Source organism: Hibiscus syriacus, unplaced genomic scaffold, assembly GCF_006381635.1.
Source record: "Hibiscus syriacus cultivar Baekdansim isolate YM2019G1 unplaced genomic scaffold, ASM638163v2 tig00110044_pilon, whole genome shotgun sequence".
NCBI lineage: Eukaryota > Viridiplantae > Streptophyta > Magnoliopsida > Malvales > Malvaceae > Hibiscus > Hibiscus syriacus.
The window spans coordinates 1,250,138-1,262,379 of record NW_024062574.1 but is presented as its reverse complement, the minus strand read 5'-3'; the positions used below and the strand labels follow the sequence as shown (position 1 = coordinate 1,262,379).

The 12,242-nt window shown below is 34.8% G+C and overlaps 3 protein-coding genes and 1 pseudogene across 6 annotated transcripts in view; 2 read left to right on the top strand and 2 right to left on the bottom strand.

The window, feature by feature from the left end:
* The window catches only part of LOC120213795 (B-box zinc finger protein 25-like), a 40,546-nt gene that overhangs the window by 11,520 nt on the left and 16,784 nt on the right, over positions 1-12,242 (top strand). Inside the window, exons 1-5 of one of the 4 annotated variants that reach the window (XM_039211860.1) lie at positions 5,321-5,334; positions 9,024-9,033; positions 9,691-9,876; positions 10,001-10,300; positions 10,413-10,635. In XM_039211860.1, the coding sequence (XP_039067791.1) occupies positions 9,694-9,876; positions 10,001-10,300; positions 10,413-10,634 (705 nt within the window). In that variant the 5' untranslated portion in view covers positions 5,321-5,334; positions 9,024-9,033; positions 9,691-9,693 and the 3' untranslated portion in view covers position 10,635. Of the gene's footprint in view, positions 1-5,320; positions 5,335-9,023; positions 9,034-9,457; positions 9,877-10,000; positions 10,301-10,412; positions 10,783-12,242 lie in introns of those variants that run through there. The other 3 variants (XM_039211858.1, XM_039211857.1, XM_039211859.1) reach the window with 3 other exon arrangements.
* On the top strand, positions 1,147-4,796 carry LOC120213791 (annotated as a pseudogene).
* LOC120213635 lies at positions 4,279-4,818 on the bottom strand. The gene has a single exon (XM_039211723.1). It carries the CDS (start codon positions 4,816-4,818, stop codon positions 4,279-4,281), a length of 540 nt encoding a protein of 179 aa, XP_039067654.1.
* On the bottom strand, positions 5,192-6,986 carry LOC120213792 (protein STRICTOSIDINE SYNTHASE-LIKE 13-like). The gene is made up of 4 exons (XM_039211853.1): positions 6,619-6,986; positions 6,236-6,520; positions 5,959-6,126; positions 5,192-5,681 (listed from the first exon to the last, which is right to left on the bottom strand). Exons 1-4 carry the CDS (start codon positions 6,984-6,986, stop codon positions 5,282-5,284), a joined length of 1,221 nt encoding a protein of 406 aa, XP_039067784.1. The 3' UTR covers positions 5,192-5,281.

The following is a 12,242-nucleotide window of genomic DNA, read 5'->3' as shown; positions in this document are numbered from 1 at the left end:
ACTAGATAAGTTCTCAAACTTTCTACAAAAAATAATTAGGCCCTCGAACTTAGCAAAAACCAATTAAACGCATTTATCACATCATTGTCCATTGTGAACAATCACATCAACATTTTTTATTACCATTTAAGCGTCATGACAATCAATATTTGATTCTGTTGGTTAAAAGATTACATTATTTTTTTTTAGATTAAGGGTTACATTTAGTGTAAAAAATTCAAGGGCTGCAACCCAAATTTGAGGCTTTAAATACTATTAAATATATTTTTTATTTTAATGAAATTTTTGTATGTTCTTGCTTAGAACAGTATTTCTTATGTATTTTTTTAGTTTAATTGATGTCCAGTATATTCTTATAAATATTATATTCTTATCATAAATTTAAATATTTTTTGTGTTATAAATTTTTTTATAGGTATTAGTTTTAGGGTAAACTACCTAAATCACTATTTAATTATAGAGTTAGTGTTGATATAATATTATATTTTTAATTTTGATAATATGATTATATAATTATTTAAATAGCTTTAATGTTAGTCATTTGTTGTTAAAAATTGACTGTTTAAATGACCGTGAACTTTGACCGTCATTAATTAATAATAATCACATCAGTTAAATCATTTACTTTTAATGATAAATAATTATATTAAATTATTTAAATAATTTTACGATCATATTATTAAAATTGAAAATATGATGATTCTATCGACATCGACACTATAATTAAGTGAACATTTGAATTGTTTATCTTTAATTTTATCATTATTTATAAGTTAAGGTACATACTATTACTTTTGTTCCATTTTGGAACTCAAATTTTATGCCTAAAAAAATAATGACTAACGTTTAGTTTATGTTTCATCCTGATATTTATCGATAAAAAAATTACTAGAATTAATGATGTAATATTTTATTTATTTTTCAATGATGATATAAAATTATGTATGATAATACGTCAACATCATCATTAAATTTTTAACGACAATATATCAAACTTAAACATAAATTTAAATATTATTTTATAAAAATAAATTTAAGTATTATAATAGAATAAAAATAATAATTTAAGTGATAAAGATATAATTTACCCAATAGTAAAATAGAATTTTCTCCGTTCCCGGGAAATGTTTTTATTTTCCTTTCATTTCCCAATTCCCACCATTTGATTTTCTCTGGTTCGATGACAGTCTCCTCGTTCATTTGATCAATCAATGCCTTTCTTCGATTCCTCCTCTCCAATTCCCTTCTCTTTCTTCCCATTTCTTTTTCGTCTCTTTTACTCTTTTTTTATTTTATTTTCTGAGTGATTTCCTGCCATTTTTCTTCTCCATTGTTTAGTTTGAAGATCTTGTGTCGATTTTCTTGCCCCTGAAAACCCATTTCAGTTCCCCGGAAAATCTTCTTCCTTTCCCATTTTTTTTCCCATTTCCTTGACCGAATTCTCAGTTTGTTTTTTTACTTTTCACGTAACTCCTTTGTAATTGTCCTGCCCGTTAGATCTTTGGTGTTCCTGGTTTTGCTTTTTCACGTAATTCCTTTGTATAAGTCGTTTTTGTTTTTGTTTTTTTGAGTTTCTATAGTTTTATATATTAAAATGGAGAAGGATAAATCACCAGGCTTACCGCCGACGGCAGGTCGAGTCTCGGGGTTATCATCTGCCGGAAATGCTAGTAACACGTCAAATGCGAAACCCGAACCGGTAAATTCAAGTCAAACTTCGGATTCGAATCGTTTCAGTCACGATATAAGCAAAATGCCTGATAATCCACCGAAGAAATTAGGCCACCGTCGTGCCCATTCCGAAATCATAACTCTCCCGGATGATCTCAACTTCGACAGTGATCCCGTCGTTGGGGGAGCAACCGTAACCGACGGGCCTTTGCCTGACGAAACGGAGGAGGAAATTTTGTCTGCGTATCTCGATATAAACAAGTTCAATTCTTCTTCTGTCATCTCGTCTTCTCAGGTCGTTAAGTCTTCATAAACGGCAGCTCCGTCGGCTGCGGCGGGTACGGGAGGAGGGACGTGGACGTCGGGTGAGGAAAATGCGAGTAACGGTGTTGGGTCTTCTAGGAAGCCTAGTGGTAGGCACCAACATAGCCTGTCGATGGATGGGTCGACAAGCATTAAGCCGGAAATGCTTGTGTCTGGCTTGGCGGAGGCTTCGCCGGCTGAGTCTAAGAAAGCAATGTCCGATACTAAGTTTGCTGAGCTTGCTCTTGTTGACCCCAAGCGTGCTAAGAGGTGTTTTCTTTCTGTTATCTTGTCGTTTCGAATTCTTATATTGTTTACTGAATGGAATTTTACCGCCATGCCATTTTTTCTATATGAATTGACATAAAATGTTCATGTTTTATTAGGAAAGTTTGTGGATTTTGGCTATTGGTAGGTTAGGATTGTTTCCTTTAATTGTTTTAATGACGACAAGTTCGTCTTTATGAGTTTGGTCGCAAGTCATGACCGAATGTAGAGTAAATAAGGATGTGTTACTTGTTATTGAAGTTACTCCATATAATGTTTTTTGTCGTGGGATTGAACTCGAGAATTGAATGACTTGCTGCCTGGTTGAAACCAGTTCGATAAAGATATGGTAGCAAAGAGACCATGAAACTATATGTTTTAATTTGAAGCTAGTGCAGATGCTTATGTTATAGTTGATTTCTTTATCTCCCCATGTTTTTCTTTTGATGATTCTCCTTCTGTTCCTGTTCTTTCCCTCTCATTTAAGGAATCTTTGTCTTTCTATCGGATTTCGTCGCCTCTAGAACTGGAATGTATGTTGTTACTCTGATATATTTTTCTTTGGCACCACCTTTATTTTCTATGCTATGTGATAGGATCTGGGCAAATAGGCAGTCTGCTGCAAGGTCAAAGGAAAGAAAGATACGACATATAGCTGAGCTTGAGCGGAAAATACAGAGGCTGCAAACAGAAGCAACGACACTCTCTGCTCAGCTGACTCTATTACAGGTATTTGCATTAGTTCTGGGCCTTCTTTTCTTGTGTTTGTACTTCGACGTTTATGTGTTCTTTTTTATTTAGATCGAATGTGGTTCATTTGACTCTTCCCATGGTAACTTATGAGCAGAGAGACTCCACTGGCCTGACTGCTGAAAATAGTGAGCTGAAACTGCGGTTGCAAACAATGGAGCAACAGGTTTACTTGCAAGATTGTGAGCACCTCTTGATATACATCATTCGAATAACAATCGCTTTTCCGTATTGCATTTTCTTATTCTTTTTGTCTATTACCACTTCATCATGACGTAAAAAAGTTTGAAAGATTTTGCATGTGAGAATTTGGTTGAATTGCAATCAGAGAAAAAGAAGTAGACTGAATCTGCAATACGCTGGATGTGTGTTCTTTGTATAGACACACCTTCCATGCACTGCTTATTGATGTGCATTTTACACTTAACAGTACCTCCGACACTTTACGTGTATAGAAAAAGATGTTATTACAATGTACTTGAATGGTTATTAAAGTAGATTTTTCAACTTTTGGCTTGCATATTAGTTGGGAATAAAATGCCTCTCGTTTTACCCTGAGCACCTCATCAAAGCTCGAGATGCTTTTATTGTTGCCTTCATTAGTGATGCTTTCGCCTTTTTTTGTTATCTGATAGCATTGAATGATGCACTGAAAGAAGAAATCCAGCATCTAAAATTGCTGACTTCTCAATTCATGTCTAATGGTGGACCAAGGATGAACTACGCATCATTGGGAGGTAGTCAGCAACACTACCCGAATAATCATGCTATGCAGGCTCTTCTAACGGCACAGCAATTGCAGAAACTTCAGATTCAGTCTCAAAAACATCAGCACCAGATCCCACCACATCTACTGCATCAACTTCAACAGCTATAACTGCAACAACATCAACAGGAGCAGCACCATCAGACGGGAGAGATGAGAGTTAGAGCATCAATGTTTTCACCAAACCGGAAAGATGGTCCATCATCAGATGTCAGCTCAACCGCATCAAATGATTAGGAGTTAAAGAGCCATAGGGCCAGGTATTGATGGGCCTTTCGCTTCCTGTTCAAAAAAGTTTGGTTGCAATCCATTGTTAGATAGGACAACATTTTTTTTTTGATAGGAATAGGAGGTCTCATTAAAAACCTCCCTCATAGTTGGCTCTTGTGAAAGAGGCAACTAGCGGAAGGAGGAAAAGAGTACCTCATTATATTAAAAAACCATGTTTACATAAGATTACAGCTTACTAAATAAACTGTCCGAAATAAAATACAAACCTAAACAACCATAAAGCTCAAACATCAACCAATACCTTCTTTAGCTAGCTTATCAGCCTCCCAATTGCATGTCCTAGGAATCCATCTAACAATAATACCCCTAGCAGAAACTAAGGCCTCAATTTCCCCAACTAAAGTATTGAAAAAAGTAGGGGCAGAAAATGGCATCAAAATCCAGTCAACTGCTGTTTTACAATCTGTCTCAAGGATTAGTCTTCCCTTCAGAGCCCATTCGGAAGAAATGAATAGATCAATCCCTTGTTTAATAGCTTTTAGCTCAGCTAACATAGGAGGACCAGGTCCCACCGCAAAAGAAAAGGTATATAAAGTAGAACATTCCGAATCTTTCAAGACTCCTCCAATACCTCCCTGCAGCCCATCACCTCTTACCGCTCCATCAACATTGAATTTAAAGAAATTCGAAGGAGGCGGAGACCAGTTAAGAACCTTCTCCTTATTGTAGGATTTTATAGGCAAATTGTCTGCAAGCGATGGATCCCCTACTAGTAGGACAACATTTATTCTTTCCATTTGTTCTTTCGCATCAATCTCTTTGTATAACATTTATTTCTAGTTATATGATCCTTCGGTATGGTATATCTTTTAGGAATTGTCCAATTTTCATCGGTTACGTTTTCTTTCATCAATAGCTTGAAGGGCAGAGCCATTGATGGCACTAGTTAGGTATGAGCTTTTCATGAGAGTTTTATTCATTTTTGATGGATTCAAATTGTTACGACTATTATTGAATTTTGCTTAAGCTTGTCTTGTAAGTGTTTCGACAACGTTGTTTACATTGGTGGGCTGCCATACAAGTTACAATAAGTCAATTGGATGAACTGGTTAAACTGAAAACAAAATATTTAACCGGTTTGATCTCTGATCCGGTTTTCCCGGCACTGCAACAAATTCATTGATAAACTAGAGAAAAAGGACAAAAAAGTTCATAGTCAAAGGAAAGATAGTTGAACAAAACACGGTTATGGTCTAACCAAACATATTGTAGGTAAAATGAGATCAAAGATTTTCAAGGGTAAGATAAAGTGGCAATGTGATTATGTGCCACAGTTCCAATCCACAGTTTCCCTTCAACTTCCCTAACTTCACTCACTAATTTCATCACCACACCTTTCCGATCTTCGAGCACCTCGACGATCTCGCCGTTTTCATTGAAGAGTGAGATCACCGTGAACATCTTCATCCCCACAATTCTTGCTAAAATCTTCATTTTGATGGGTAATCTGAAGTACAAGCTCCTGATCCATGGATTCTGAACCAGAATCTCTTGTGCTTGAGTTCTGCAACAATCTATGGCTACCCAGAATTGACCTTTGTCGTTTATTCTTACATTGTCCGGAAAACCGGGTAAATGTGCAACAATCTCCATTGTCCCAGCTTTTGGTCCTTCAAGCCAGTATTTCATTAGCCTGCCACCATTTCAAAAATCAATATCAACATGCAGATTAAGGTTCTGGTGCGAGTGTCAGGTACAAGTAAGTGTTAAGTGTATAGTTTCATATTAGTTGAAAGGGGCATATAATGCACCCAATAGTAAGCATCAACATCTGGGTTAACCAGTTGGTTCATGCAAGCAGACTCGGGATTCGAATCCCGCTATCTGTAACTCTTGTGTTAACGTTAGAATACGGTCTTGTTTGTACCAAAAATATACTCTGAAGAACACAAAGAAAGAGATGGAATTGCCTGCAATTGCTAGTCTCAGTGAATAAGAGGAAACTCTGGTCCAGAGATAACTGAATCCCATTCGGAAAAGCTAAGCCATCCAACACTAAATGAGTTGTCTTTGTCGGAGGGTCATATCTGAGAATCCTTCCGGTCGTTTCGCCTTCCAACAGAATGTAGAAATGATACCTGCTCAATAATCTTCTGTAAGTAACCATTCATTGTAGATAGATAGATAGATATGCATATTAGATTTGAGAAAAACAATGGGATGTTTCAAGTATTGTTGTTTACTTACGCTCTATTGTACTTTCTGCTTGTGTCTGTGAAAAAGATCGAACCGTTTTTATGGATGTCGAGATCATTTGCAAACAGTATTTGCATCCCTTCCACGTGAGTCGCTACTGGTGTGGCAAGTCCGCCAGCCGGTCCGACTACAAGCAGTCCGTAATAGGCATCTGCAATGTACAGATCTCCACTGTTTTTGTCGAACCTTAACCCGAGTGGTCGGCCACACCGTTTCTCGTGTCTCCATTGCTTTGATGTTGTTGAGTCCACACCTCTGGCACATAGCTTCTCTGACCTTTATTTTATGATCATTTCCACCACAAATTAGCATAAGGTTTTAAACAAAGTTTTGAATGAATGAAAACCCTCAGATAGCACATCAAAGAAGCTCACCAGTTTGATGTAACAATGGCGAATGTCTCCCATCCGACACCTTCACCCATCCACCGAACAACGCGGCCGTCTGCTAACCCGGTGTAAGGACCACGACCAAACACGTCGAACTCCAACGATTCGGGGCCGAAAACTTCGTCAACAAACTCGAGTCTCCCATTCCCCAACCGGCTTTCATTGTCTCTAGGCCAACTTCCCATCACTTCCTTGTATGGTGCAATGACAAGTTTCACCGGCCTGAACTCGATCCCACCTACCGGTCCGATCTCAAGAGGATCCATTAGAAAGAAACCGAGGACCAGAACAGCGATGAACAAAGCCCGGTGCTGCAAGAAAGCTTCCTCTTTATGATTGCCCTTCTTCTCCATTGATGATTCTTTTTTTTTTCTCTGAAAGATGAATCAAATCTCTGGTATGATGAATTTAGTGTTCGTTGGTTACTTGGGTAGGAAGTCATTGGTTAAGAAGTTAGAGAACATGCATTCGATGTGTATACGTGTACAAACAATATTATGATATATGGTGAAAGCAGGTTGCTTATTGTTGGTCATGTTTGTTTTATGAGAAATCTTCATTTCTTTCATGGAAATTACCAAGTTTTTCACTCAATGTGACTCTCAAACTCAAAAAATAAACCCAAGGTGGTCCACTGACCAACGTTTTTCGTCGTTGACCGTTACAGTATTGACGTGACAATTTACTATGCTGACATGACAATTCACAGTGTTGACGTGACAGTCTACAATGATTGATAACGTGACAGATGAACTAAATTGATAACTCAAACATGACATATGGACTGCTACGTCAGCGTTGTGGATTGTCATGCCAGTATCGTAAACTATCACGCCAGCACCGTAACAGTCAACAATGGAAAAAAGTTGGTCTAATGATCACATTAAGTTTGTATTCTGAGTTGGAGGGTCACATTAAAAGAGAAAAATAATACGAGTGCCAAATTAGTTTTTTTTCTCAAAAGTACAATAACTTCTTATGCTGTTTTGCCTATAAAATCAAGAATGCTAACATTTATGCTAAAAATCTTATAAAAAAAATTACGGACAAAGAAAGATATTCATTATAATATCGAAACTATAAAGATTTACGACTATAAAATGTTACATAGATTTTAAGATTAGGTAAACTATACGTTTAAATGAATTTTACCATCTATTCTATTTCATTCATCGTAATTTGTCATTCTACTGTTAAATAATTAACGGCGTTATAACATGATCTTATTTTAATCAAAATCACATCGTTTTAGTCTAAAATTTAATTTCTTTAAGAATACAAAACGACACCATTTTGATGTAAGTTGTCATGTCTTAACGTCACTTAATTATTTAAGGGCGGAATAATTTATTTTAGTACCTTAACTATCACTTTTGTTCTGTTTTGGTTCATCCAACTATTATTCGTTCAACTTTTATAAAAAGGTAATCTATTTTAGAATTGAGCGAATAATTGAGTGGCCTAGGGTGTATTTTACCCTTATATTTATTATTATTTTTAATTTTTCAATATACAAGGTAAACTACACGTTTAGTACTTTAACTATCACATTTGTTCTGTTTTGGTCATCCAACTATTTTTTATTTCCAAATCATATATAATGTTACGTTTTAATTTCATTTTGGCCACTCACCGTTAAAAAATTAACGGTGATGCTAACATGTCACATCATCATTGATTTTTCTTTAAAAAAATGCTGCATCAATAATTCTATTATTATTTTTAACGGTGGATCACCAAAATGAATCTAAAACATAATGTTGGGTATGATTTTGAAAAAAAATAGCTCAGTACCAAAATGAAACAAAAGAGATAATTGGGGTATTAAACTTGTAATTTACCCTAATATATATGTTAAATCATTAAGATATTATTATTACAGTTACATATATTCTACTTTTACCTAAAAATAAAGAATTGAAATCACAAAAGACGCAAAATTGAAACAAATTATAACTTTGGCCCTCCAATTTTATTGTCCATATATAAATTGGATAATGGATACTGTCCATGCATAGGGTAGTCATGCCCTACGACAACTTAATTTAAGGTTAAGGAACGTTAATAAATAGGCACGACAGAAAATATTATAGAAGTCATAACATTTTCGGTTGGACGCTACTTAAAATATTAATTTTTTAACATTAAACTAAAAATGTTATATAGAATGTAACATTTTCAGTTGCTAAAAAAGTTTTCAATCGAAATATATTAAGAAAAAGTTAACATTTTAAGTTGATTTCAACCGAAAATATTGTAAGTTTTATAACATTTTCAATTGTATCTTTCCTCGGCCTTAAATTAAATTTTATTTCTTTATACTCTCTCCACATGTTCCATCGTCGATCTTTCCTCATCTAACAATTTGAACATTGTTGTTGAAATATAAGGGTTTAATTATGCCTTCAGTTTGTGTACTCTTCAAACTTTAAAAGTTAGTCTCTTATGCTCAATTCCAAGAATTCAATCCCTCTATTTATCAAAATTTAAAAATAAAATTTGAATTACACTTTAAATTAAATTTATTTAAATTAAATATGTGAAATTTTAATATTTAAAGATATGATTTGATTGAATATTAAACTATAAATCAAATGAGGGACTACATTATAAAGTTTAAAAGATTGAGGGACTGAACACACAATAAGACTAAATTACAAAAGAGGACTGCAGAATATGAAGTCCCTAATAAATATCCACCAATAATAGTGACCCCAAACACGTTTTCAGTTGGTAGCATGAACACATTGCTGTGTCCTCAGCCACACAATCCATCAACATAGTGCATCGTTGTAATCACTAAATTTCATGATTTTGATTTCAAAAAATCTCCAATCCCCCTTATCTCCAATCCGATTCTCTCTTTCCCCAGATTATTTTCTTTTCATCTCCTCTTTTTCTCGGGAAAAAAAAGTGGAAAGGAAACTTTTTTAAGGTATACCCGGATCCTATTTACTTCTTGGCTTCAGTTTTTCATCGTTTTCACAAGGTTTTGAACTCTGGGTTTCTCTTACTTGGGTGTTTGTTTCTCAGGAAAAAGAAGAAGGAAAACTTCTTTAGATGAAAATCCAGTGTGATGTTTGTGATAGAGCACCAGCAACAGTTATATGTTGTGCAGATGAAGCTGCACTTTGTGCTAAATGTGATATTGATGTTCATGCTGCTAACAAGCTTGCAAGCAAACACCAAAGGCTCCTCCTTCAATGCCTTTCGGACAAGCTTCCTCCTTGTGACATATGCCAGGTTTATTTCATGTTGTTTTTTTTAAATATCGAACATATTCGTATCCGACACTCACATTCGAATTCGAATTATGTAACGTAGACTATGAATCTTGTGGTAATGAGTTTACATATATGTTGTACAGGAAAAACCAGCTTTCATCTTTTGTGTTGAAGATAGGGCCCTTTTCTGCCGGGATTGCGACGAACCGATCCATCCGGCCGGCAGCCTCGCCGCTAATCATCGACGGTTCCTCGCCACCGGAATCCGAGTCTCGTTGAGTTCGAGTTGCAATAGAAAGACTGAAAGCAATGTGTTGGAGCCACATAACAAGAGTTCACCTCAGACTTCAATGAAAATGCCTCCACCACGACACTCAACCTCTGCATCCTCATGGGCTGTTGATGATCTGTTGGAGCTTTCGGACATTCAATCTCTGAACAAGGTGAGAAACACGATAAATGATTCGAAAGATGTTTGTCGACACACCCGAATCCGAGTAACATCGATATAACAATCCGGTGCTTCCTATAATGTTTTTCATCCTCTTGTTGCAGAATGAGCTTGGGGAGCTTGAGTGGCTAGAAGACATTGGTCTTTTTGGTGATCAATTGCCTCAGGAGGTATTAGCACCGGCCGAAGTTCCTCAGCTTCCGATATCGCAGTCAAACAACCCGAACTTGTACCGACCTACCAGACATTACGTGCCTCTTAAGAAGCCTAGAATCGAAATTCCGGACGATGACGACGAGTACTTCACGGTCCCTGATCTAGGATGAGTCGGTAGCTCGATCAAACTATATGTTTATAGTTTCATATGTAGGCATACTTAAGCTCGTATGCATCTTATCATGCTTGACTATTATGTTGCATTTGTTTCTGTTCAAATATTTAAGTACCCTACTCGTCTTCAAACATGAACATAAAGTATTCTAACATGAACATAGAGATATGATCATGTACTTATGCTGAGCATACTTGTTTTATTGATCCCAACGTGGTTCTCCGGTCGTCGTACATCAGTTCATTGGGTTTATCGGTGGATCTGTGCTATAGTTCCGGCATGAGATTCCCCGATTTTATGTTCGAACCCGAGAAATATTTCGGGGTTTTTTTGTTCGAACCTCGAAAACAACATGATGAAGTGGATTGTATCGATTGAGCTTAATAACATGGGATGAGAGTTGTATCGATTGAGCTTGATAACATTGAATCGTTCGACTTGTCGGAAAACCTACTTTCCGGTTCGACTTGTCGGAAAACCTACTTTCCGGTCAGATACCGACGAGAATTTCTGGGTCGAGGATATTGACACGAATGAACATAGAAAACAACGAATTTTCAGGGAGGATTTCAGACATTAGTGTACTATATATGGAAATTGGATACGTTAGACCACGGATCCAACATGTTCTTCGGAAGCTTAACAAATCTTCCGACACAACTGAGATCTTTAATATTACCCCATAAAACAACTTTCACGACATATTACAAAACTGGTTCGTTAGAATAAGATACTAATTTGCCTTAATATAATTATTTAAGATATTACGATACTAATTGATTCGAGGATAAATTATATGTTTGATATCTAAATTATCAGTTTTGATCTGTTTAATACCCACGCTTTTAATTTTTTCAAAAGCATATCTAATGTTTAGATTTTTTTCATTTTAATATCACACTGTTAAAAATTTTAGGGTTTGTTTGGTTCTAGAAAATATCTTCTATTTTTGTTTTCAGAAAATAATTTTCATTTTCAATTTTTTAAAAATTAGAAAACATTTTTGGTTAATAAAAAAAATGAAAACTTGAATTATAAACTAAAATAATAAAAATATATTTGGTATCTAATTTTATAAAATAGAATAAAATAGTTATTAAATAATTAAATTAGATTATAATTATTAAAAATCATTACATAAATTTAACATATGATTTTACAAATATAAAACAATAAAGTTGATAAGAAATTCCATAACACAATTTATTTTAATTTATAATAGGAATATAATGTTAATAACACACAAAAGTGTTACTTACATAAAAAAATATGTTTTCTTATTTTTTGAATTTCGAAAACAATTTTAATGAAAAGATTGAAAACATTTTTTTTTACGTTTTCATATTTCACTTATTTTTATTTTCATTTTTTTGAAAATATTTTTCAATTTTACAACCAAACATGTTTTCTTCAACGTTTTCTATTTTCTATGAAAATAAAAATAACATATATTTTCTAAAACCAAACGGACACTTAATTTTTATTTCATTTTAGTGTCATGCTCAAAATTTGACATTAATTATGAAAAGATTAAATGTTTAAGTACTAAAACATGTAAAAATTGATAATTTAAGTACTAAACATGTTAAGTTTTAAAAGACAA

What these genes read in the sequence shown, in the direction of transcription:
- LOC120213792 (XM_039211853.1), bottom strand. Translation starts at nt 6,986, where the DNA reads ATGGAGAAGAAGGGCAATCATAAAGAGGAAGCTTTCTTGCAGCACCGG. An exon ending in GCCATTGTTACATCAAACTG is followed by an intron (nt 6,521 to 6,618) that starts GTGAGCTTCTTT and finishes CATAAAATAAAG; the next exon opens with GTCAGAGAAGCTATGTGCCA. An exon ending in AGCAGAAAGTACAATAGAGC is followed by an intron (nt 6,127 to 6,235) that starts GTAAGTAAACAA and finishes ATTATTGAGCAG; the next exon opens with GTATCATTTCTACATTCTGT.
- LOC120213635 (XM_039211723.1), bottom strand. Translation starts at nt 4,818, where the DNA reads ATGTTATACAAAGAGATTGATGCGAAAGAACAAATGGAAAGAATAAAT.